The 24,293-nt window shown below is 42.7% G+C and overlaps 2 protein-coding genes across 2 annotated transcripts in view; both read left to right on the top strand.

The window, feature by feature from the left end:
- Window positions 1–13,848, top strand: part of LOC136684429 (band 4.1-like protein 5) — a 40,692-nt gene extending 26,844 nt beyond the window's left edge. Inside the window, exons 17-26 of the mRNA XM_066659185.1 lie at window positions 2,787–2,938; window positions 3,683–3,771; window positions 3,953–4,081; window positions 4,218–4,282; window positions 4,937–5,020; window positions 7,503–7,584; window positions 7,838–7,915; window positions 8,333–8,392; window positions 9,267–9,394; window positions 10,849–13,848. Of these exons, the coding sequence (XP_066515282.1) occupies window positions 2,787–2,938; window positions 3,683–3,771; window positions 3,953–4,081; window positions 4,218–4,282; window positions 4,937–5,020; window positions 7,503–7,584; window positions 7,838–7,915; window positions 8,333–8,392; window positions 9,267–9,394; window positions 10,849–10,915 (934 nt within the window). The 3' untranslated portion in view covers window positions 10,916–13,848. The remainder of the gene's footprint in view (window positions 1–2,786; window positions 2,939–3,682; window positions 3,772–3,952; window positions 4,082–4,217; window positions 4,283–4,936; window positions 5,021–7,502; window positions 7,585–7,837; window positions 7,916–8,332; window positions 8,393–9,266; window positions 9,395–10,848) is intronic.
- On the top strand, window positions 12,986–16,526 carry LOC136684427 (GTPase IMAP family member 7-like). Its single transcript, XM_066659183.1, has 4 exons — window positions 12,986–13,099; window positions 14,719–14,827; window positions 15,344–16,449; window positions 16,497–16,526. The coding sequence occupies exons 1-4, from the start codon at window positions 12,986–12,988 to the stop codon at window positions 16,524–16,526; spliced, it is 1,359 nt and encodes a 452-aa protein (XP_066515280.1).
- The last annotated feature ends 7,767 nt before the right edge of the window (window positions 16,527–24,293 follow it).

Raw genomic sequence — 24,293 nt, 5'->3', positions numbered from 1 at the left:
GCTCCCTCCTGATGGTCTTGGCACAACTCCCTCAGCCTCACGGACTCCACCCACCTCGCATTCCACGGATCAGGAGGAGGTTGTGTTTTCTGACCAGGGCTGGAGTGAAAGTACCTGAGCTTGAGCTTGGATTCTCAACATGAACTCCAGAAACTCCATTAACTCCAGGAAAGGGTTTGGTCTCAAGCCTCTACCTGCCTCTGAGAGGGTCCAGGGCAAGGAGCAGGGGTGGAAGAGATGATTAACAGGAGACCGCTGGGAGAGAGTGCTGCCTGCTGTCAGAAACACCTCACTGTGACCAGGCCGTTAACTCAGACAATATTTAAACTGAAAGATTGTAGATGTGTTTAGTGTTAGGGTTTATTCTGCCGTGCATATGAACTTACAGCGCAGAGAACAGAACACACTGACCCATCCACTCTGGCCAAAAGCGTCTGGACACCAGCCCATCATAAGCTTCTTCTGAATCTAAGGTTATTAAAGTGGAGATGTACAATTGTGAGGAAAGGTTTGTACTCTCTGGTTTATGTTAAGAATCGCCATGTCTTTTTAAGGTGGAATGGCATGTTGTTTGTAGGTGGCTGAAGTGTAACTCCTCTAAGTTTTTATTCAATGTTTGTATTGCCACAGAAACTCATTTGTAACTCAAGTTTGGTTTTATAGCATGTTCAGTAATGCAGTTAACCATCTCCCAAATTTGGAGACATCTCCACCTTAAGAAGCAGCAAAAATAAGCCAATATTACCCACCTGTGGAGCAGGAATAGAGCAATACGCTCATCTTGGTTCTTACTTTTCAACTTTTGGAGTTCTCTCCATGTCTTAAAGTCTCCAGAGGCCTTTTTTCTGCCGTGAGCACAAAGAGAGAAAGCCTAGCATACCGGGCCGAGACCGTTTTTAATACAGAATTGTATACAAGTGTTTTATCATTATTATTATTATTATTAAATTCGAGACTGTCACCTTGAATAAGATATTTGTTAGAACTTATGCATTTCTCAAAAACCTTTACAATATTTTTGGTTATATTTTCTGTTAGGATTTGATGGTATTCAGTCCTGAAAATCCTAGTTAGAGCCAGTACTGATTTTGCATGAACCCAGTTACAACTCATCTGTTACGTGATAAATTGTCAGTGTTGAGGGGGCTTTATATCCGCTCTGGTCCATGATTGGCATTGGGCATGATGGCACACTGTTCTGCAACTCCCTAATGTCTTGTTATTCAGGGTTCACTCTAGAATAGTGTCCTGAAATGCCCCCCCCCCCCTCCCCCGGGTCACATGGGGTTGTATTTGTTGGTTAGGTAAAGTGGGGTCAGTGTGCTCTGGGCTCGAGAACAGTCCCTCAGCCCATCTAGCATTGTGTGTATTTCAGAAGAACTGATTGGTTTTTCCATTTGTTTTTTTCCCTACGCATTTCAGTGAATCTGTGTCAAATCTAACCACTAAAGAGAGTTTCTAAAACCTGATGTTTGACCAGTAAACTTGCACCAGATTGATTTTATTATACAAATATATTTTTTATTGCAGATCTGTACAAATTAACTGTTTTAACTTTACTGTTTTGCAGTTAAATTGTGACCAAAGGAGATCTCTCTCTCTCTCTCTCTCTCTCTCTCTGTGAATCCAACTGATTAACAGTTTCTAATAAAGAATGTTCTCATTCAAGTTTTGCCTATAGTTCTTTTCTTTGAAAACAGGATTAACTACAGAAAAACAAGAGATGAAATGTGTTTTTAGCTGTTTTTGCTTTATCTTTCTTTTCCGTTCTTGTTTTCTCCGTTTTTATCTAGCGCTCTCATTTCTCCGCGCTCGTTGTGCCCGTTTTGCTGTGTTTAACCTCGTCTTTGTGCTCTCACGTAAATGTGGGTCGAGTGCTGTGATTGGACAGGCTCTGACTAAGGGGAGGCGCAATTCTAAAGTCTCTGCACTTGACGTCAGAAGTGGAGCCGAATCAGAACGGCTCGTTTTATCCCATGTTTTCTGGCTCAGGCCGCACACTGAAAACTGACTGTGGGCTTGTTTCAGTGTGTGATGATGCACTGGACATGGTTTGGAATTGTTGTGTGGGGAGATGGTAAAGATGCAGAGAATGTCTTCAGTTAAGGCTGAAAATGCTCAGTTTTGGGGCATGGTTCGAGGGGTCGGAGAGGGAAGGAGTGGGAGTGCTCTCGGCAGAGTCAGTTCAGGCTTTTGGAGGAGTTTTCAAATTCCTTTACACGGAGTTATATTAGAACTGTGCAGAAGTGTGTGTGTGTGTGTGGTCTCTGATTTTAATTGAGCCATAGAGGAATGTGCGTGTGTGTGTGTGGTTAGCCAGGCATGCACTCCTGTTAGATAAGATCTCCACTGGGTTTCATGCTGTGCTTCAGCAGAAGTTCACTCTTGGTTTTTGACTTGGACAAACAAGACTACTGAACCCGTTTGTGTTTGGGGCACAAAAAACATCACAATAATTTAAAGACAATGTTTCATAATGTAATTTTAACAGTTTAATTCTACCTTTTACTCAAAATGAACTGTCTAAGCTGTAAACAGTGTCCTGAGTTCACAGTGGTATGGAACCAGACGTCTCGAGTTTAATGCCTTTAGATTTCATTCAGCTGCATGAATATTAGTGAGGTCAGATGCTGCTGTTTAGTGGCTGTATCCTGTGCTGAGCTCAGTTTGTGTATTAGATGCTCTCTGCCAGACCCAGGTGAGTGGAACCAGTTCATATAAATCTGTGCTTGAAAAGCTTTAGCGTTGGCTCATCTCACACCAAATTTCCGTTCCTGTTCACCCAGCCTGCCCACCGTGGCCAGCCTGCTCGAGACCTGTGTGGATGAGGTAATCCGAGTGCCTGTTCCCATGGCAACTGCGGGACTGCAGGAGCAGCTTTGTCCCAGTGCTGCCCTCTCTACGCAGAGCACGACCAATGAGGAGCTGTCATTCGTAGGTGAGTCCAGCAGCTGCATTAGCACTTTAATAGAGTCATAAGACCTAGTCTTAGAGAGTAGAGTAAATATTATGAGAATAAAATCAGTATTTTGAGAATAAATTTTCAATATTTTTTAGAGTAAAGTTGTAATATATTGAGAATTAATCAAATTTTAAGAGAATATAATCAGTATTTTCTGAATAAATTCGAATATATATATTTTTTAATTAATTTCAAAATTTAATTTTGAAAATGTAACCAGTATTATAAGAACAAAGTTGGATAATCTTAATATTGTAATATCGGTTGTAAGGCTTTGAGAATGTATATAAATAAATATATATAAAAAGCTGTATTTAAAGCTGTAATATTTTGAGATTATAGTGAATATTATGATCATAAAAACAGGATTTTGAGATTTAAAATGGCGTAATCTCAGTATTTCAGTAATCAAATTGTAATATTTCTAAAAAAAAATACATATCTAATATTTAGAAAATAATTGGAATATTATGGGAACAACCTGAAAATGTAATATTTTTATTTGTTTCAAGGATACCATCAATTTCTTGCCATTTTTTTATGTGTAATTATGAGCCTATAGTAACATTTATTTCCATAAAAGTTTGTGTGGAGATCTGAGAATTCCTTTATTTAACAAAAACCTCACCAAGTTCTCAACAGTTCTCCACACCTCCCTACATTCTGAATCTTGTTTCCTCTGGGAAACTATTAATGGAGAGTGTGAACCTGTGTTCGCAGACGCTGCAGCACGTCTGAAGCAGCTGGAGATAGAAAGCACTCCGGTGTCTGCAGCTCGCTCAAACATCAACCTCAACATGAACAACCAGGTCAGTGCAGTCAGCTGGAAACAAACACAAACACTCACACACACACACACACACAGTGAGTGCCCAACACTTGTGAATAATTCCATATTAAAGAGCTGATTTTCACGATTGGAGCGGTTTTTGTGCGGCACTGACTGATATGAGGTTAATCTCTCAAATAAACATTCATTTATTCACTCAGGAGGATGTGCTGAAACTCACGGAGAAGTGCCTGAGCAGTGTAGGCAGCAGTCCTGCTCTCAGCCAGCTGACCGCTCCGGATGAGCTCAAAAGCAACATCCTCAAAGCCCAGGCGGAAGCTGCTCTCAGGGTCAAAACACACACTCATTACACTGTGTATACAAATGTGGATTTGGGTTCTTGTGTAAAGCAGAGGTTTGGCAAGAAATGAAATGGCTCTTAAAAGGCCACAAATCTGACCTCGTTGCTGTTTTGTCTTTTCTCAGGCAGTGAAAGATGAGGCTGGAGCGACTGGGGAAAAGAACTGCAACCTGCAGGAAGCAGCAGCCAGGTGGGATGAGACACTGACTACGCTGTGGCTTCTGGTTTTAAGGGCTGTTCCATCACAACATACACACTAGACCAGAGGTGGACCACGGTCCAGGTCCGGACCCAGATGTTGTCCTACCGGGACCTGGGCCTATGAGTGGTTTTATTCTGACACTTAGGAACGTCATATGCGATGAATACCTTCCCATTCCTCTCACTAAACAAGAGCTCAAACACTTTGTGCGTATGACTGGGTATTACCACCGTTAAATATTGTATAAATATAATATATTTATAAAAGATACACAATAAAATATTGTGTGTTATTTAAAGGAACAGTATAAAGTATGTAATATTTCGAACCTAATACTACAGTGATGCTTCACTGACCTGTAATGGGGTGAAGAATCATTGCTACTCGGGGCTCAGCACTGCAGGAATTGCACTTAGTAACTTTTAGCTTTTAACAGAGAACGGAAGATTTAATTCCAAGTTCTTTTGGAGCATTTCTATTGGTCCATTCATCATGAGATGTTTACATAATGTGAAGGATACATAAAGTGCTGCTGTGTGTTTGTGAGACATTTTCACTTTCTGAATTTTAATTAAATACCACTATTAACCAATCTCTCTCTCTCTCTCTCTCTCTCTCTCTCTCTCTCTCTCTCTCTCTCAGGTTGAAAGGGCGGGGAGGGCGAATGGGCAGCACCTCATCTCTCACTGTGAGCAGCCGGACAGAGCGTCAGGAACCCTCTACCAGGTCAGCACTGAATACATATAATATACAAAACGACCCAAATACACCACACAATAGTGACACCTGGACTGACACTTTTTTGTGTGTGTTAAATAAAAGAGTCTGTGTTTTTGTGTGGATCAAGTTGCAGTAGTGATCTGGAGTGTGTGTCTGTAATCCTCCTAGGACAGTGGTGGAGGCTGCAGGCTCAGATTAATGGGGCCACCTGGCCCCCCCACTCCCTGCTGGAGCAAGGACCTCTGGGATGCTGAAACATGCAACGTTTTCTATACTGAATAGTCTCATGTGTCTAGGTGATAGCGACCATTTTGACTGAGCATTAAATGGTCAGAAGTGCAACGTTAACATAGTGTGAAATAAATGCCCATTCCTTCAGAGCCTCAGTCAGACTTACAGCACAATAAATACATAAACACACAAACACTGGACTCCATCAACAATAAACAGGCAGGACAGGAACACACGAGACACAAACGCTGCAGTTCTTACTGTGTTCATCGTATGTTAAACATTAGCATCTGCGACACCAAAACCAGTCCAATTACAGTCCTCCAGACTGAATCCCAAATGGCTTCAAACTCCCTCTGTAGTGCACTGTGTAGGACCTGAATACCTAATACATGATTAATATGCACATTTAAATACTATATATATATATATATATAGTAAACAACTAAAAGCTAATTTAAGCTTTTACTTCAAAACTAAGTAATTGAATCCAGCATCTAATGAAAAGCAGTTTTATTTATTTATTTACTTATGATGTCACGAATATCCCTCTCTACGAGAGAAGTGTACAATACCAAATTAAATATAGTGTGCTGTATGGTTCGGGTCTAGAATCAGTGCTTTATACCTCATCATTTCTCACCATATGTTGCTCACAGGCAGTTTAAAGCCCTTTGAGATTCAGCCACTGTGAGCCTGTAAGAATGAAATGTCTTTGTGACATACACATACCACGCTCTTTGTTGCCATCTACAGGTGGACGGCCTCTGTGGAAAAGAACAGATCACATGACCTGAGTTCTGCCTTGATACAGGATGCTCTCCTTGCATTAACAGAGTCTTAACTTCAGCACAGACTACAATGAGCTGATGCACCATGACTAGAAACTGCGCAGTGTTGATATTTACAAAGACAAAAGGATTCGGGATGAGAGAATGAGGAGCACGCCGGCTTTAATGTGGAGAACGTCCTTCAGTCCGCACCGGCGTATACGTCACCCTTCTGACTAAGCGCTCTGGATTTGAATAATTCCTCCATTGTGTCTATGTTAATGTGCTCTAGTTTTCAAACAGTGGTTCGGCTGGTTTAATTATCTCCGGAAAGGCAGACGGGGAGCAGATGTGAACAAGGCTGCCGCATAGTGTCTGTTTATTACTCCCAAGCTGCGTAATTAAAAGCCCGGTGGTTTAGAATTACATGCAGGAGATCTATCTCTTTCATTATCCTGCTGTTATTGAATTAGTATTAAATTTAAACATGAGGGAGACATGAGTCTCGCTGATACAGAAGGCAATATTGTACACTACAAGCACTTAGTGTAGAGGCTACAGTGGCCTGGAGCATCATAGGAGTCCGGTCAGAGTGAGATGAACAGCAGTGTTTTGACATTTCAGTTGGCGTTCTTCTGTTTTTCTCGTACTTTATGAATGTATGAAAACAGATTTAGGGAGATTTCTTTCACATATTCTTTTTAAAGGGGTGAAAGGAAGACGTCATGTCCTGCCAAATTCTGCCCAGCATCAGCTGGATGCCAGTCCCACCACCGCTGACACACACCTCTGGATGGAGGTGCGCAGTAAAGAGTAGTAGGAGGGGTTTGTACTGAAGATACAGCATGGCGACTTAATGAAAGATTTCCTGGCTGCTGCAGAACACAACCCGAGAGTCCTTATACTAGTTATAATGTCCGTTGCTGTTGCCTTGTTCAGTCTTTGGTGCCGAATGTCAACAGATTAAGGCTTTGATGGATTATTCAGAATCTCCCACCTCTTTTATTCATTCATTCATTATCTGTAACCACTTATAGAGTTCAGGGTCACGGTGGGTCCAGAGCCTACCTGGAATAATTGGGCGCAAGGTGGGAATACACCCTGAAGGGGGCTAGTCCTTCACAGGGCAACACAGACACACACATTCATTCACACACTCACACCTACGGACACTTTTTGAGTCGCCAATCCACCTACTAACGTGTGTTTTGGACTGTGGAAGGAAACCGGAGCACCCGGAGGAAACCCACGCGGACACAGGGAGAACACACCACACTCCTCACAGACAGTCACCCGGAGGAAACCCACACAGACACAGGGAGAACACACCACGCCCCTCACAGACAGTCACCTGGAGGAAACCCACACAGACAAAGGGAGAACACACCACGCTCCTCCCAGACAGTCACCCGGAGGAAACCCACACAGACACAGGGAGAGGTTCTTTAATGAAATGACTGATATATATCTTACATGTCTCTCCGCAGCCTTGAAGCGAAAGCCGATGAGTTCGTCTCCTCTGTGGTCAGTGTGTCCGTGGAGCCAGTGACTGACGCCCACGCAGCTAAGGTGAGTAAACACCACTCTGCTCCATTAAAGAGCCAGTGCCATCACAAATGTGTTAACGACACGGCAGGTTTGGAAACATGTACAGGTTTAGTTTAGATGAATGGTCAAAAGTTTAAGGATTACATTTCTTCAGAAATCTAGAGGTTTATTAAGAAGATTGGCCTCCTCCATTGCTTTAGTGCAATATTAGACTGCGTATGTATGTATTTTAATATAAACACGGCTGAAATTCATGTTCTTGTTTTGTGTAAAGGGCAAAGTGGAAGAGCAGGAAGCACGAGCGGCCCCCCAGAGTGAGAACTTGATTGACTTTACTGATCTTTCCCCAGTTGTAAGTTTAATTACTGTGTCAGTAATTTAGTTTGAGTTTATTTATTTATTTATTTATTTATTTATTTTGTTGAAATCAGATGTGTTTTAGTTTATTTTTAATTTTGTTTAATTTTAGTCTTTAAATGTAGTTAATGTGTTCCCTTTCAACATGTATTGTTTATTGTTATTAATTATTTTAATGTTTTGTTCCATTTAGTTTGGTATGTGATGTGTGTCGCTTAATTTTAATGTGTTTAATTTCGTATATTGTTAACCTTTTATTTAATTAGGTTTCATTGAACTTGTTTTAAATCTTCATCTGTTTGTTATTTTACTTTGAAGAGTACTGAATGAATTGTGCTCATTTATAAAAACACTTTGTCAAATAGTTCAGGGTCTGTTCATAAACATAAATGTGTTTATTCCTTCCTTCCAGCTTCCTCAGGTGCCGCCCAAGCCCATCATCGCCCCTCGGTGGATTGTTCCAGCAGCTACAGTGAGTTGAGACTCAGATTACGATCCGTGGTTCATAATGGGATCTCACACTGTCTCACTAGTGCTATATCTCCATAATAAAGACACACTCAGGCCCCATATGTTTCTGTTGTTAAACGCCCAAAGGCCCTTTCATTTAATTTACCATTGATGACAAGCCTTAATAATTTGTAAAAGTGAATGGAGCTGTATGTGGCTCTGGCGGTCCTCTGAGGGGCCCGTTAGTGTAGTAAACACTACAGGGACGTGTGGGACGTAACACTGTTTGGCCAAGTGCTTGTGGACACTGGAAAAGATTTGGTATTGTTGCTCCTGGGCTCCGACTACAGTTGCTGAGTGTAATTCACTTTTACAGCACTGTCCTGAAATCAAGTGGGAGGGGGTTGGAGGGAGGCGTGGTTTCCTACCCTCCTCCAAAATTAACATAGCACATATTTTTGCAGTGATGGGCCCAGAGTAGCAATGATAGTGGCTCTATTATAATTTGTTAGCTTTTGATGTAGTAACAGCCTGTCATTTTCTGGGAAGACTTTACACTACATGTTGGAACATTGCTCTGAGGTTTTGATGGCATTCAGCTGAATAAACATTAGTGAGTGTCCCAACGGTCAGTGCTTTTCTCTGGAGATTATGCTGGACAAAGTGTGTCTGAAGTTCTTTCCTAATTATACATTATATCTACAAAGGTTTGGGTGTAAACGTGTTAGTTCCAGTACCTCGCTTCATGTTCCACTGCTAAATGTGAGAATAGAAGAATATAAACTATTCCAGCTGCTATTTTTCCCCATCCCCTCTTCCTCTGTCTCTTTAGCTCTTCAGTAGATGACGTAGTGACCTCTTCACCCTCTCACCGTTTCTTTCCCCTTCTCTACCAGACCGGCACCTTTACTAACGGCCTCCTAGAGCTTGACTCTGCTGCAAAGATGGCACCTCTCCATCCTGAAGGGGGCACACTTGCCTCCCTCCCTCATCTCTCTCACTCTCATAATGTGATTGCCACCAGGTTTGTGTTGGCTGCATCATCTCATGTAGTTTTAAAGGAATACTCCAGCAGATTTGACTTTGCTGCAACTTTGACGTACAGACAATAGGTTTCAGAAGGATATCTTTAAATCTTCAGTTAGTCTGTGAGTCTCCCCCAATCACACACTGCTACCAGCTTCAAAACACCTGATTCCAGCCAATGGTTTATTTTATTTTATTTTATTGGTTCCTATATTTTTCTGCAGTGCCCCGTGTTGGCGATGAGAATATTATCAAGCCCCTCCCACCCTGACACACATTTGCACATCCTTTGCTTCCAAATTGCACCAAAATCATGGTTTAGAGTGAAATTAATAACTCTGCACCACCCCTAGGGTCACATCCCCACTATAGAAGGGGCAGCACAGTTTAACATTTTGGTGGAGAAGGCAAACTGCCTTAGTGCCAGTAGATGGCACCATGTGCAGTGATGCGAGAAGAGGGGGTCATCCTACCCTCCCAGAGAGCGTGACAAGTTGAGTGCTCTAGGAGTCCAGGCCTCTGATACCTGAGGCATCACATTCATTCACGCCTGCTTTCTCCTGATGATAAGGTCAGCACATGACCCCTGCACCACACTTGTTCAGGGAAACCGTTGTCTGGTGACTGAACATACTGCAACTGCAGCAGATAAGTGAATAAACCGATGGAGTATTCTTTTTAAGACACTTGTCTCTGTAGTGATTAATATCGCTATAATGACTAAACAGGATTCACTGGAATGAATGTGGATGCTAAGATAGTATTAAGCATTTGTGGTAGGGGGAGTAGTTTCCATACCTCATTGCTCAGTAGCAGCTCAACACAGAGTCACAACATTTCACACAGAGTCCTACAGCGCTTTTTCACTGCATGGTACCTACACTGTTCTCAAATCTACAAGACTCTACTTACCGTTTGGTTCCTGGTTTGTTTTCCACCAGGAAATGTAGCCAGTGATGTCTCAAAATGATGTGATGTCAGTAGAGTTTGATCCTTCATTTTTGCAGCGTCCAGCTCTCGATTTCTTTCAGCGGCCACCAATCCAAGACCACAGCATAATTTTACAAGCTGCTGTTGTGAGTCAGATAAAAACAAATGTGATCTCTGCTGTAACTGGAGATTTTACAGATGGAGAGTTAGTGCTGGATGTCTGCTTTGCAGATTGTAGATTGACGACTCTCTTTGGACAATCAGGTCTCTGCAAGGTTTACACGGCTCACTCGGAACCACGAAAGAACAGGGACTAAAGAATCTGTTTCCAGTACCAAATTTACCTGATGGACTATGCAGTGGAAAAGCTCCATTACACAGAGTAAATTTAATATAAGAGGGAAGTTATATAAATAAACGAATCTTAAGTAATTTCTCTACCAGTTCTTGAAAGCCAGTTTTAGGCCGGGCATGTTCAACCAGCTCAGTTTTAATTCTCCCTGTTTCTTGATTCCTTTGCAGCGTTGTGGCTCACCCTCCCAAGGACGACAACCACAAACCCAAGGGTCTGCTGACCACTGAACTCTGAGGACCGCAGTCTCAGCATCTCTCTGAGCACCAGCAAACCCTCCGGGCCACTACCGCTTTTCACTTTGCAACATTCCAGCTTCATGCATTCCTACACGGTCTGGGTTTACGGCTCAGAGAGGCGTCCCGGACTGCACGCGGAAGACGTTACGATGTTACCAGCTGGACTCTGGAACACCTTTAGCACAAAACTGACCTAGGATCAGCCTCACTGGGACCTCAAAAGAGGAGTTGAGGTTGTTTTTACGATGTAGTCTTGAATAGGAGGGGTTGATGTGACCATTATTTTTGTCAGAACTAGGATTCCATAAAGCTGCAGCTGTCTCGGACCGGCGATTTGGAAAGCCACACTTTGGACGTTGGAGAAACTTGTATTGGGGCAGCTGTGGTGCCACCTGCTGTTCCACATCATGTAGATAGTTCACTGTGAAAGAGCAGCCTGCTGGATCAGTACAGACCACCAACACTGGAAACTTTTATTTATAGAGCGTCGTAGTCCGTTTTACCTTTTTATGTTTATCTTTGTTCTGTTTTAGCTTCTTTAATAGAGTTACGCTTTTAGGTACAATACCATGCTGGATTTTTGGGTAACACCTTAAGGTAGGTGTCCTTTCATAAGGCTACATGACATTGACCTCATTCTTTCTTGAATGATGTTGTCCCTGTACTTTGTAGGGTGAAATTAACCAAGGCAGAGTCTGTGACAACTGATGTGTCATGAATCCTAATGAAAGAACTCCTACAGTGAATTGTTACCTATTTTTATTAGAGGAAAACATGTATGTAGCACTGGACCGACATGCAGTCTTTGAGCCATTGAGCTGACTTTGTGTTCTTTTCTATCTGAAATATCGATGCTGTTTTTATTGTCTGAGCTGTAGTCGCGTTATGACCTGCCTTATTTTTAACAGTTGGTTACAGATCTTAAAGATTCTGCTTGTTATGAGACCGTAGAATCCACTATACACTGTCTTTACCTCTCTACACTGGAGCTATTCACTGGATTTTCCCGTAGCAGCGCGTAATGATAATCGTCATGTAGTCTTCACTGAGAACTGACCAGACTGACCACTGGGGACCGGACAGAGGACACTTGCGTCTCCATTTTTTCGCTGTTACCTCTGCACAGTCACATGAGCTTTTAAATAAAGCTTTGTTGTATCTTCTGTATGTATTTGCTGCCATCTCTGTCACGTGTGTGTCCTGGGTTTTGTAGGTGAACAGCTCTGGCCTGAAATGACAGAGGGGAAGCTCTGGATTTTAAAGGAACCCTCCAGTCTTCTTCAGCCTGAACCTGAGCTGCCGAACCTGTAGCGGATCATTCAACTCAGGCAACAGTCTCCACATTTAAGAGCATAGTAATCTAAAACAAACCGGCCGTGTCTGAAACTGTGCTCTGTTCACTATACACTGCGCTCTTTTGGGGGTCTTCTGTTTTATTGTGGTGTGTGAAAACCTTGTGGATTATTCAGTGCACTGTAACAATCCCACAGTTCACTCTAGCGGACACAGGGTATCTATGATGTGTTCTGAGTGGGGACAGAACCCATAACCTCGCACTGAAATGACGCCGTCTGTTAAGATAGTTTTTTTTTTTTTTTTATTGTGTCTTCTAATTCTGGTTTCTTGATTTTTCCAGTGTAGGGAATAGTGAACAGAGCACAGCTTTCTTCCTCAGCCTCTGGACAATGGGAAACATAGGGAGGTCTGTTTCCACCAATTCAAATGAAGTAATATGTCGTAATGAAATACCTTCCTATGATTTTTGACATTGTGACTTGCTGTGTCAATGACGTATCACTTACTAGCTCATAATTATTACTGCATATCTCAACTTAGTTAAGTATTTCGTGATGAACTAAGCAATAATTAATAACTGAGAAATTACAGCAATGATATATTATGACTTACAACCTCAGAGTAACCGAAGATCTCATAATTATGAATCGTCCGCACTGATTGCTGTAAGAGGATGGTAGGGAGTGACAATCGATATGTGATTTTCATGATCTTAAAGCAGATGCTTTTCCATTTTCAGCTGCTACCATTAGGTTTTGCCACGATTGAACAAATGGTCCACGCTAGCAACTGGGCACAAGTTTTACGCCTGATGTTGATGCCCAGCAGCGGGGCAGTGGACATGCCCAAGCTGCACACAAACAGTGACCCCAGGCAAGCTTCCGAGGTATAAGAAACAATGTCATAAGTGGAATGCAGGTGGCAAAACAATTAATAAAATAAAAAAGAAAACTGTACACTGTAAAAGAGGGTCCTCCAAGGTGAGAGAAACTATATGGTCTTTTTGCATCTTTGTGTGACCTTTTGTTTTCCCTTTCATAGTGCCATCCCCCATTCCCACCAATCATTCCCCCACTTACATCATACCCCTTCTTTTACACCTCTTTTTACCTTTCTTTCTTTGATCATCTTCATCCCTCCTCAAATTCCTCCTCTTCCTCCAATTCCCTTCCCCCACTATTCCAATGTATATAAGGCCCTTCTAAAATATTTGGTGTTAGACTGGATTGGGAACAGACTGGACTGGCAACAGTCACAGATGATTGGGAACAGACTGGACTGTCAACAGTCACAGACTGGACTGGCAACAGTCACAGATAATTGGGAACAGACTCTACTGGCAACAGTCACAGACTGGACTGGCAACAGTCACAGACTGGACTGGTAACAGTCACAGACTGGATTGAGAACTGACTGGATTGGGAACAGACGACTGGCAACAGTCAGATTGGACTGAGAATAGACTGAATTGTGTACTGAATGAACTGGCTATAGACTGAACTGGTGACAAACTGAAGACCAAGCTGTGCCCGTGCTTTTCTGTATGCACGTGAAGAAACCTCTGAACCTCCATTTTCCAAACTTCAGATCATCCTGAAATAGAATGCGATCACACAGTTGTACTCATACATCATTCTGTGTATGTGTAAATAAACTCCAGTCAACGCCGAACTCCAGTCTCCTGACTCTTCAATGCCGAATTTCTAACAAAAGGTTCTTTATAGAAGGCAGTTCTATATAGAACCACGTGATTCCTAGAGAGAATGTCGTATATGATTCTATGTAGCACAAAAAAGGGTTCTTCCTGTGTTACAATGTTTAGCTTGTTACTGTAGAAGAAGCCTTTCTGGTGCTGTATAGAACCATACAAAACCCACTCTCTATGCGTCTAAAGAAACTGTATACAACCAACTGTATGGATCTCTATATACAACCGTGCTCTTGAATAAAGTACCCACCGAGAACCTTTAAGTAGTCGACTAATGATCATCATGGGTCACGTTTAAGCCGTTCTTTTACACACTGAGGGTTTAAGGGTTATGTTTCTGATGTGTGTGGAGTTGGAAACGCTGGGTGTGTTGTATTTCTTGGATTTAAACATGTGCTTACAATTTTATTATTTTATTATTTGACTTTGAACTTTGATCAGTTCCCTTCATGGCGTAATCTTCCTCTTCTTCCAGCGGTGGACGGAATATTTTAATTTCTGTTTTAGTTTTGCTGCTTTTTATTGAAAACATAGATCTTATGTGTTGAAGCCGTAGTGGAGTTTAAAATATTGAAGGATTGTCTACATAAATTGTACACCTCCTTTGAAGAAATGGAGACGGGTAGGTCTTTCTGATTTTGCCATACAGAGATTAACCATAACATTAAACTGACCTCCATGTTTCTATACCTCTCGGATCCACTGACCATACAGGAGCACTCTTTTTTGTTTGATTTGAGTGTTGGATCATTCTCAGCGCTGCAGTTGACAGTGACGTGTTAGTGTGTGTTCTGCAGGTACCAGTGGATCAGGCACAGGCACTGTCGACTCTGTTAGACATACCTCCCTCGTTGGTCCACCTTGTAGATGTAAAGTCAGAGATAGTAGCTCATCTGTCGCTGCACGGTTTGTGTTTTCCGTCGTCTAGTCCTTCATCAGTGGACACGGGACGCTGGACATAGGACGTTATCGGCAGGCTGTTTTTGCTTGGTGGACTATTCTCAGTCAGATTTATAAACTCCAACAGCCACTGCTGTGTCTGATCCACTCATACCAGCTCAACATGTGTTAGGGGTCCTGCTTTATTACATGCTCACTACACAGTAACCACATGGGTCACAACAGGATTAATACCAGTTTGTTTTGTGAAATGTATTGAGCTAGTCATTCAATTATTGATATAATTAATATATGCTGCAAAAGATTCATTGCCACAATTCTAGTCTACCTGCTCTGTGGGGTCTTGATCATTGAAGAACAGTGTGAAAGGGGCTAACAAAGTATGCAGAGAAACAGTAATTGTAGAACAACAAAGTGCTCCTTTTGGTCAGTGGAGCTGAGAGAATAGACAGTGACTAGATACAAGGAGGTATTTTTAATGTTTTGGCTTGTTGATTCATATTCTGTTGTTATATTTTACAGGAACAGCCCACCTCCCCGTGCGGAGGCTAGTTCTGATGGGGGGCAAAAGAGTTGGGAAGAGCTCCTCCGGGAACACCATCTTGGGTTCCAATGTCTTTGATTCTGAGAGGGGCTTTGAGAAATGTGTCCAAAAGCAGGCTGAAGTGTTGGGGCGGTCCATTAAAGTGACCGACACTCCGGGTTGGGACGAATTGAATGCTGGTGACACACCTCAGAGGATCAGGGATGAAATCCTGGATAGTGTTTCTCAGTGTGATCCTGGACCTCACGTTTTTCTCCTGGTCGTCCCAGTGCAGGACTTCCTGGAGGAGCACAGACGAGCGGCGGAGGACATGCTGACCACTCTGAGCCCTTCAGTTTGGAGACACACGATTGTCCTGTTGACCTGGGCGGCCAAGTTTGCCCCAAACAGCTTGGAGGAGTTCCTCGAGGTCCAACCACATCTGAAAGCCCTGGTGACCAAGTGTGGAGGACGAGTCCATGCTGTGGACAACAAAAATTGCACAAACGAAGCTCAAACCGCTGAGCTTTTGACTAAAGTGGATGCCTTGATTGAGGCAAACTGTGGGCTGTACTTCAGCCTGGATGTGAATTACATGTACTCCATGCTTGAGGACGCTAAAAAGGAGCTGGAGCGGTTTGAAAGAGAAGCTGAAGAGATGAAAGGAGCACTAATGGACAAGAGCAAAGAGCTGGAGAACCTGCAGCATCTCCATGAAGATGAGCTTGCAGAAAGAGATGAAAATTTTCAAGCAAAGCTAAAGGAAAAAGACCAAAGTCTGGAACAGCTGCAATCTGACATTGAGCAGATGTTGAAAGAGAAAGAGAGCGAGATGGAAGCCTTGAAGGCCCAGCAGGAGACGTTAATGACGGCAATGCAATCAAAGGTAGAAGATCTAGAGCAGGGTTGCTTGAACCTTTCTGAAGAACTAGCCACTGGGCAGGTCCAGATAGAAAAGCTGGAGGAGAAGCTAAAGGAATATGAGAAAACCTTGGACGACAAAGAGAAATATTTGGCCGAGATGAGGATTTGCCAAGATAATGACGCTAAACACAAGACAAATCTAGAAGATCAGATTAGGAATGCAGAGGCATCACTCGTGGAAGTGAGAAGTGAGGTTCAGGAGCTGAAAAACACATGCTACAACTTAAGAGTTCAGTGCGAGGAGAAAGAGAAAGCTGAAAATGAAGCAAGGGTGCAAAGAGAAGAGCTGATAGAGAAATTATTAACAAAAGAGCAGAACTTCCAACAACTCCAGGAAACATTCAATTCCCTCAACGCCACGCTCAAACAAAAGGATGAAGACATTAAAAAGTTAGAAACCACATGCAGCACTAGGCAACGCGAGCTCAGAGATACGGAACAACTCCTGGCAGCCAGAGGGCGCCATCTGGAACTGTTAAAGCAGAACTACAGCGAGACGCTGAGAAACAGCCAGAAGAAATTGAAAGATGTGATGATGGATCTGAGGGTTTCTGAACAGCAGATGCAGACGGATGAGTCTAAACTACTGATGTCGAAACGGAGGAAGAGTAGAGAGGGTTTACATCCAGAAAGTGAGTCAGCACCTGTACTGCAGATTTATAAGGGTGAAAAAAATTGGGGAAAAACATGACCTACAAAAATGTCCACTTGCAAAACTGCAGCAATTAGTATCCTCAGTTCCAAAACACTTAAACACTGTCATTAAATGGAAAGCTGAAGGAACACAGTAAGAAATGTGTCTGTCCCAGATTTTTGAAGACATCCATTTCTAACTGTTTATATTTACAAAATACAATCGAGTTGTTCAGAGGCAACATTAGAGATAATTTCTTCTTCATGATAATATTAATTACTTTAACTGATATAACACCATTCACAAACCAAAGGATGCTTTACAATCATTGAGGGAGAAAGAGGAAAAGAATTTTAAAGACACTTCTAATGAAGGAAAAGGAAATGTTTTGAGCATTGATTTGAAGTGAGACAGGGTTGAACTGTTACGAAGGACAGGACGAAGAGACTTCCAATGTTTGGGGGCAGCAGCGCTGAAAGATCTAAGGAACAGTAAAGGAACAGTAAAAATCCAGAACTTGAAGATCTAAGATGATGAGAAAGACAATATGAAGAAATAAGATCTGAGAGATATACAGGAGCCTGACTGTGTTTAACTAAATGTCCCAAATTTTCTGGAAATGGGGAGTGTTTTATGAAGGTGTAAATTTTTCCAGTTATTTTTTTCAAGTCTCTCTCTAAATCATTAGAATGACAAATGATGATTTTTACTATTCATTTACTTTTAATTGTTTAATGAACACGTGTTTTTTCTCTCTCTGAAGTAATGTTCTTCTCGTTAACCTCAGTGTCAGAGTCAGCAGTGTCCAGCAGAGGGAGCTCCAGTCTTGTTTCAGAGTTATATTCATTTAAAATCATCCACACTGGCGACTGACCATCACCAGCTGCAATAAAACACTGAACAGAGAGTAAAGAAGATGCCAACATCAGTTTCCACCTCCCGTGTGTGTGTGTGTGTGTGTGTGTGTGTGTGTGTGTGTGTGTGTGTGTGTGTGTGTGTGTGTGTGTGTGTGTGTGTGTGTGTGTGTGTAAATATTAAATATGTAAGTAACTATGCTATATATAGTTTCCTATTAAAGTCTAAACTGTTACACAATACTACATCACTTCTCCTTCTTCACCAACATATCATTAACTTCCATTCCACCTTAAATAAGGGCTGCAGTTAAAGGGCAGTTCCACTGATTTTCCACAGCTAATGACGTGAACAAAGTCATTCAGCATTAGGCTGTGGAACTGGGTTCCTCCTCAGACAGGACCTTTAGCAGGGCCCACAGGGGCAGGACATGGGTTAGCTGGGTTCAAGATGGCCACGGAGTGTGGGTGGGTTGGTACATGGGGTGTTAGTGGCACCCAGGTGGGCAGCTTCCCAGTCAGTGAGCATATATTGATCAACTGGCTTAAAAACGTCACAATACACAAATAATACCAACAACTTTGAGAGATACAGTAATTTAGGCCTGATATAAAATGATTAGGTTGAAATGTTGATGTTGTGCTGGATTATAATTATTTACCTATTTTTTTTTTTTTTTTAATAATCTGTGGTCTGCCCAGAAAACTCTGAGCAATATGTCAATGGACCTCCAACTTTGCTGTCATTGGACCAACCACCCACTGTCCAACTGTCTTGCCAGCCAGCCATCGGACGGCTGAATATCAATACTCTGTGTATATGGGGTCCACTTGAACCCATGGAGGGCATCTGAATCTGGGGCCAACTTTTAAAACATGAACCTATGGATTCCATCCAACATTGGTGCCTCACTCAGCCATCGAATGCTCACAGCAGTGTCCCAACATCGATTGTTAAACTTTAGAGGAGCGCTAAGTTAACTCCCCTTTTCGGAAACACTTAATGATGTAGTGTAGGAGGGGGTTTCCCTCAGTTGGCGGGAGAGGTCTCGCACGCTCGCATCGCTTCAGCATTGGCTTCCGTGTGCGTGCGCGCGCGCCCTCCCTACACGCTCCACACTCTCCCAGTCAGTCACTCAAGCTCAGTTGAGCGCGCGACTCTCGCCGTCTCTCTCGCTAGGGACTGTGTTTCTGTTTGTGAATAATTTTACTTTATTCCGCGATTTTCGGAGGATTCTGAACACTTTACTTCGTCGAGGAATGTGCGGGTGAAGGGACGAAGTGACAGAGCGAGACTGACTTAGAGAAATGAAGGAGAAACCCGGTCCAACCGTACTGACGGATTTTAACGGTCACTAACGGTCGGTGCGCGTGCGGGTGCGGGTGCGGTGATGGTTGTGTTAATGTCGCTAATTAACCACGGATAACGTCCACTGTCGTCGATTTTGCACGTTTTCAGCGCGATATTTGACAAACTTTCCTCCTTTTTGCTCTTCCTTTTCCTAATATTTTGCACCATGCGGCTTTACGGAGCGACAACGTCCACTTTCTGTCTCGCAATGGGTGAGTTAGTTTTTAATAAAATAATAAATATTTTTAAACTCGATTATATTGAACATGACGTCATTAATCCTCAATTATTATTTTACACATTTACACACAACTTGGGAATACCTTTTCCCTTTACACTGAGTGAAAATATATACCACTAGAAACAGTCCAGGATACTTTCTGCATTAACCTCCATTTAAAGTTCAGAGGCTGTAGAGGCTGTTCTGTTGCTCTGCATACTTTGTTAGCCCCTTTCACCCCGAGCAGGTAGACTATTATTTAGGTGCTGGGTCATTCTCAGAGCTTCGCAAACACCGATGTGGTGTGTTAGTGTGTGTTGAGGTGGTATGAGTGGATCAGACACAGCCAGGCTGCTGGAGTGTTTAAGCACTGTCCACTCTGATGAGAAGAGCTCCGCTGTTGCTGCAGTTTGTGTTGGTCATCCTCTAGTACTTCACCAGTGGACACAGGATGCTGGATGTTTTTGTTTGGTGGATTGTTTTTCAGTTCAGCAGCGACACTGAGGGCTTTTAAAACTTAAGCAGCACTGCTGTGTCTGATCCACTCCTACCAGCAGCACAACTATGTCAGTGATCACTTGAACAAGCTGTGTTTTTAAGACTGAAACTCAGGCTGAAACCTTAAGCGTAATTTACAGTAAGCCTTCTAAGTGGATATATGACGTTGTCAATACCAAGCATCGACTAGAGGTGTATTCAGCCACTGGGTGTTTACTGGGTGGTGTTTCTGACCACTGGTGAACTAATCATCCAACAGCAGTACCTGACCTCATTAATGCTCTCGTGATTAAATGCCATCAAATATTCACAGCAATGTCCCACTACAGCAAACAGGGAACACATGGGTTAAAACTCAGAAGAAATGTTGGATGATACCGTTCCTCAAGCATTTTCCCACTCAGTTGTGCATCCAAATCCGAGTCGCTGAGTCCTTAAAAAAATCCATGAAGCTGGCCGTCCCACCCACGCATGGGTCAATTATTTAATTTGCTCATTAATAATGTATGGACGGCTGGAAAGACTTCACTTGACGCCTCTCTTTTTAACACGAGCACCAAGCAGAGGCGTGCTGCGAATGGCTAAAACCTAAGAAGTCCGCCCTGGTGTTCGTGTCAGGATCTGAGAGTTGGAGCCTGAGGAAGTGCACATATGCTCATTAGTGGGAAATCCCTCTCAAACACACCCCTGCAGTTTGGCCTGTGGCTCCTAAGAAGCTGTTAGGGATTCTGACTGAGGATGCGTCCCAAATCCAGCTAGTGTTCCCTCTGAAGTGTACTAAACTATAGAGGATATTGCTTAATGTTTAAGCAATTCTAGTGGAGTTCACATACTCCAGCAAAAACAGGCTACTTTTTATTAGAATGAGAATATGATAGATGGATAATAATTCAGTACAAGAGTTTAATTTGGGACACAGCCGTTTACAGGGTTCATATAGGGCTCAGCTTGGGACACGGTCAAGGGTTTATACAGGGCTGAATTTGGGACACAGCAGCAGCTGGTGCTCAAAGGTCTTGATTTGAAACACCGCCAAATATAGGGCTTAGTTTGGGTCACACATGGTGTCACACTTAACAAGCATCTAGAGTTCAGTTTGGGACACAGCCATTTACAGGGATGATATAGGGTTCAGTATATGGGACACAGCCTCATACAGGAATGATATAGGTTTCAATTTGGGACACAGGCAAATATAGGGATCATATGTAGGGGTGATGTAGGGCCCAATTTGGGGCAAAGCCAATTACAGGGATGATATAGGGCTCAGTCTGGGACACTGCCAAATACAGAGATGGTATAGGGTTCAGGCTGGGACACAGCCACATACAGGGATGATATAAGGCCCAATTTGGGGCAGTGTTGTACAGGGATCATATAGGCCTTGATTTGAAACACAGACACCTGTAAGTCTCTATCTGGGAAACAAACACATATAGGGTTCATATAAGATTCAAATTAGGATGCAACCACACATAGGGTTCATATAGCCCCCAACCCAAGCCCCACCTGCTGAATTGCTAAACCACTGGGAAGAAACATAAGGCCTGCTACTGCAAAATGAAGAAACAATTGAAGCGTGTTGGTGTGGTCAAAACCACACGTCTGTCCCTCAGGACACAGCTGGCTTCATCAAACTGGGGCAGTGTGCTCTCGGTCCTTTAACTAAAGCAATAGTTTGTTTTATTTTACATGTGAGAATTCAGCAGGCCGTAAACAGTCCCAAAAGTCATTTAAAGTTGGAATTAAGTTGTTCTGCTTTTCTCTGAAGCGCTGATGCTAAATTTATCAGCTTACTTCATACTTATCTATATTAAATATGGAATGAACCTGGGTCTCTGATTCAGCGTGTACTCTATTAATTATGTAGATTTTGCAGAAAAAACCCCTTCCGAGGATGTAGGATTGTTGCCAGAACAGTTGATGAGATGGGGAACAAGGCATGATGTCATATGCTACACCAAGAAATTTAACACATAAACTGCATCCAGGAAGAACAGGGTGGTCTTGACGTTAAGTGAGAAACACAAACGTGCGATGGAGTCCAAGACCAGCATCAGCTCGCCAGAGCTGGCATATGAAGTGGGCTCAGTTGGTAGAGCTGATTGTCTTTTGAGATCGTGCACTCGTCTTGAGTGGGGTGCAAGGCATTCACTCGCTTAAGGGCAAGGCCTCCCTGTTTGTCCAGTTCTTCGCCACTCTTTTGGGTTTTTCAATCTCCAGCGTTCCTTAGAGTCCAGGGGGCTGTATCTGTGGTACACTCTTAAGTCATAGAAGAACCACCTCTGGTTCCATAAAGAACCATGCTTTTTAAAGATTTAAAATCCCATCACTCCATTTTAAAGTTCATAACCCATTTAAAAGCAATCTAAAGCAACCAAAAGTGGTTCTTCTATGGCTTTACTTTTAAGAGTGTAGCACAAGCAGACCAGTGGTTTCTCCCCACAACATGGTTCTAAACAGCTCTTGATATGTTCTACGAATGGGCCTTTTTTTTATATTTAGGTTTCTTAAGATGTCTTTCCCTCCTCGTCCAAGTCATTTACAAATATTGTTCCAAAAATAACCATCCACTGGAACTGATTTTGGAGAATCCGATTTGATCTTCTGAGGCTCCAGATGTGGGGTTTTGTCTTTCACAATAGTGAATAAACCACTCTACCAACGGTTACAGCTTAGGCCTGTCGCTATAATCACATTATTGACTTATTGTGCAATATATGGACATGACCTCAATATCGCCATTGTGCTCAGTGCCGTGCTGGTTTACGAATGAATGTCGCCGGTGTTTCAGCTGCTCGCTCTGTTCTGTTCTCTGCTTTTGTCCTGGTCTCAGTGCTTTTATTTATGCAGTATTTTTAAACATTAACAATGTCTATATATTGGACTTGAGCATTTTAAAGGGTTGTAAGTTTAGTATCTTTTTTATATTATCGTTATATCAGTGGAATAATAATATGGTTTAAAATGAGTATAATATGATTTGTTGCAGTTATATCTGGGACAAAATCCTGACCAAGAACATAGCTATAGTGACAGACCTATAGAGCAGTGATTATCCTCCCTGTTGTGTCCTGCTGCTGACCACAGTGTAGGCTGGACCTCTCAGTCCCCGCTCTCTGGACTCCTGAATCATACGAGGACCAGGGCAAGCAGTGCTCTGTAATCCACAGCTGTAAACACAGTACTATAACAGTTAAAGCGATCCTGGCCGTATCTAATCGAAGCAGTTCTTTATCTTTAGCCTGGAGTTGGCTGATCGGGCACTGCTTCCTTAGTGTTGTCTTTTTATTCAGTGTGTTACCGAGGCAATATCATCGCTGTCCAAAGAAAGACGTGTATCTCCAAAACAGTCACTTTATAGGAAAAAACCTTTCAGTGGAAATCAATGTGAAAAGCTTTTATTCCAAGTAGTTTTGGAGCATTTCTATTGGTCCGTTCATCATTACATTTTCACACAGTGTGAAGGACAGCTGCTGTGTTCAAATGATGCAGTAAAAATCAACACACACTTTTTTTGTTGTTTGTTTGACAGCGACCAAATACAAGATGTTAATGATAAATGATGTACTCTTCATGTTTTCTTGAGACCCCACGCTGATAATGTGTCTCTCACACACACACACACACACACACACTCTGAAATCAGAGAGTGTGTACATAAGAATAGCACTCGGGACACTGGCAGTTGTCATTTGGAGGGGCTTGGCATTGGAAGATATAGAGGGTTTCTTTTCTCTTTGTCGACTGATGGTCGTACATTTGTCACACTGTGTTTTTTCTTTAAGACAAAGTGTGCTCTGAGTGTGCCTCACTGAATTAGTTCCGCTGAGTGTTTTCGGGCGTCTCTGTCACGCTTCCGTCTCCGAGAGAGAGAGAAGACGCAACTGAACTTTAATGTCCCCACTCTACTTCAGCTACTGTTTCCATGCTCTTCTTTAACAGTAACACAATCAGAGACAGAAGACCGCGGTGCCGTCCAGTCTGTATCTTCTGTAAGTAAAACAAAGCATTAATCCAGGATTCAGTTAGTTATCTATGAAGCTGCGTATAAGATTGGGTTAAACAAGCCCTGAGATTTACTGTCTCTGACTGTGATACACAGGGGAGATGCCAAGCCCACCCTTCAGCAAATGACCCCAAAGGAGCCTCAACTCACCCAAACTTCAAAGACATCCAGATACAAACCCAACCTTTAATTAATTCATTATCTGTAACCACTTACTAAGTTCAGGGTCGCGGTGGGTCCAGAGTCTACCTGGAATCATTGGGCGCAAGGCGGGAATACACCCTGGAGGGGGCGCCAGTCCTTCACAGGGCAACACACACTCACACATTCACGCACAAAGTCACACCTACGGACACTTTTGAGTCGCCAATCCACCTACCAACGTGTGTTTTTGGACTGTGGGAGGAAACCGGAGCACCCGGAGAAAACCCACGCAGACACAGGGAGAACACACCACAC

The sequence above is a fragment of the Hoplias malabaricus genome, unplaced genomic scaffold (assembly GCF_029633855.1).
Source record: "Hoplias malabaricus isolate fHopMal1 unplaced genomic scaffold, fHopMal1.hap1 scaffold_62, whole genome shotgun sequence".
NCBI lineage: Eukaryota > Metazoa > Chordata > Actinopteri > Characiformes > Erythrinidae > Hoplias > Hoplias malabaricus.
This window is presented reverse-complemented; position numbering and strand designations above follow the sequence as displayed.

What these genes read in the sequence shown, in the direction of transcription:
- LOC136684427 (XM_066659183.1), top strand. Translation starts at nt 12,986, where the DNA reads ATGGTCCACGCTAGCAACTGGGCACAAGTTTTACGCCTGATGTTGATG. An exon ending in AGCTCATCTGTCGCTGCACG is followed by an intron (nt 14,828 to 15,343) that starts GTTTGTGTTTTC and finishes TATATTTTACAG; the next exon opens with GAACAGCCCACCTCCCCGTG. An exon ending in CAGAGGCATCACTCGTGGAA is followed by an intron (nt 16,450 to 16,496) that starts GTGAGAAGTGAG and finishes CTACAACTTAAG; the next exon opens with AGTTCAGTGCGAGGAGAAAG.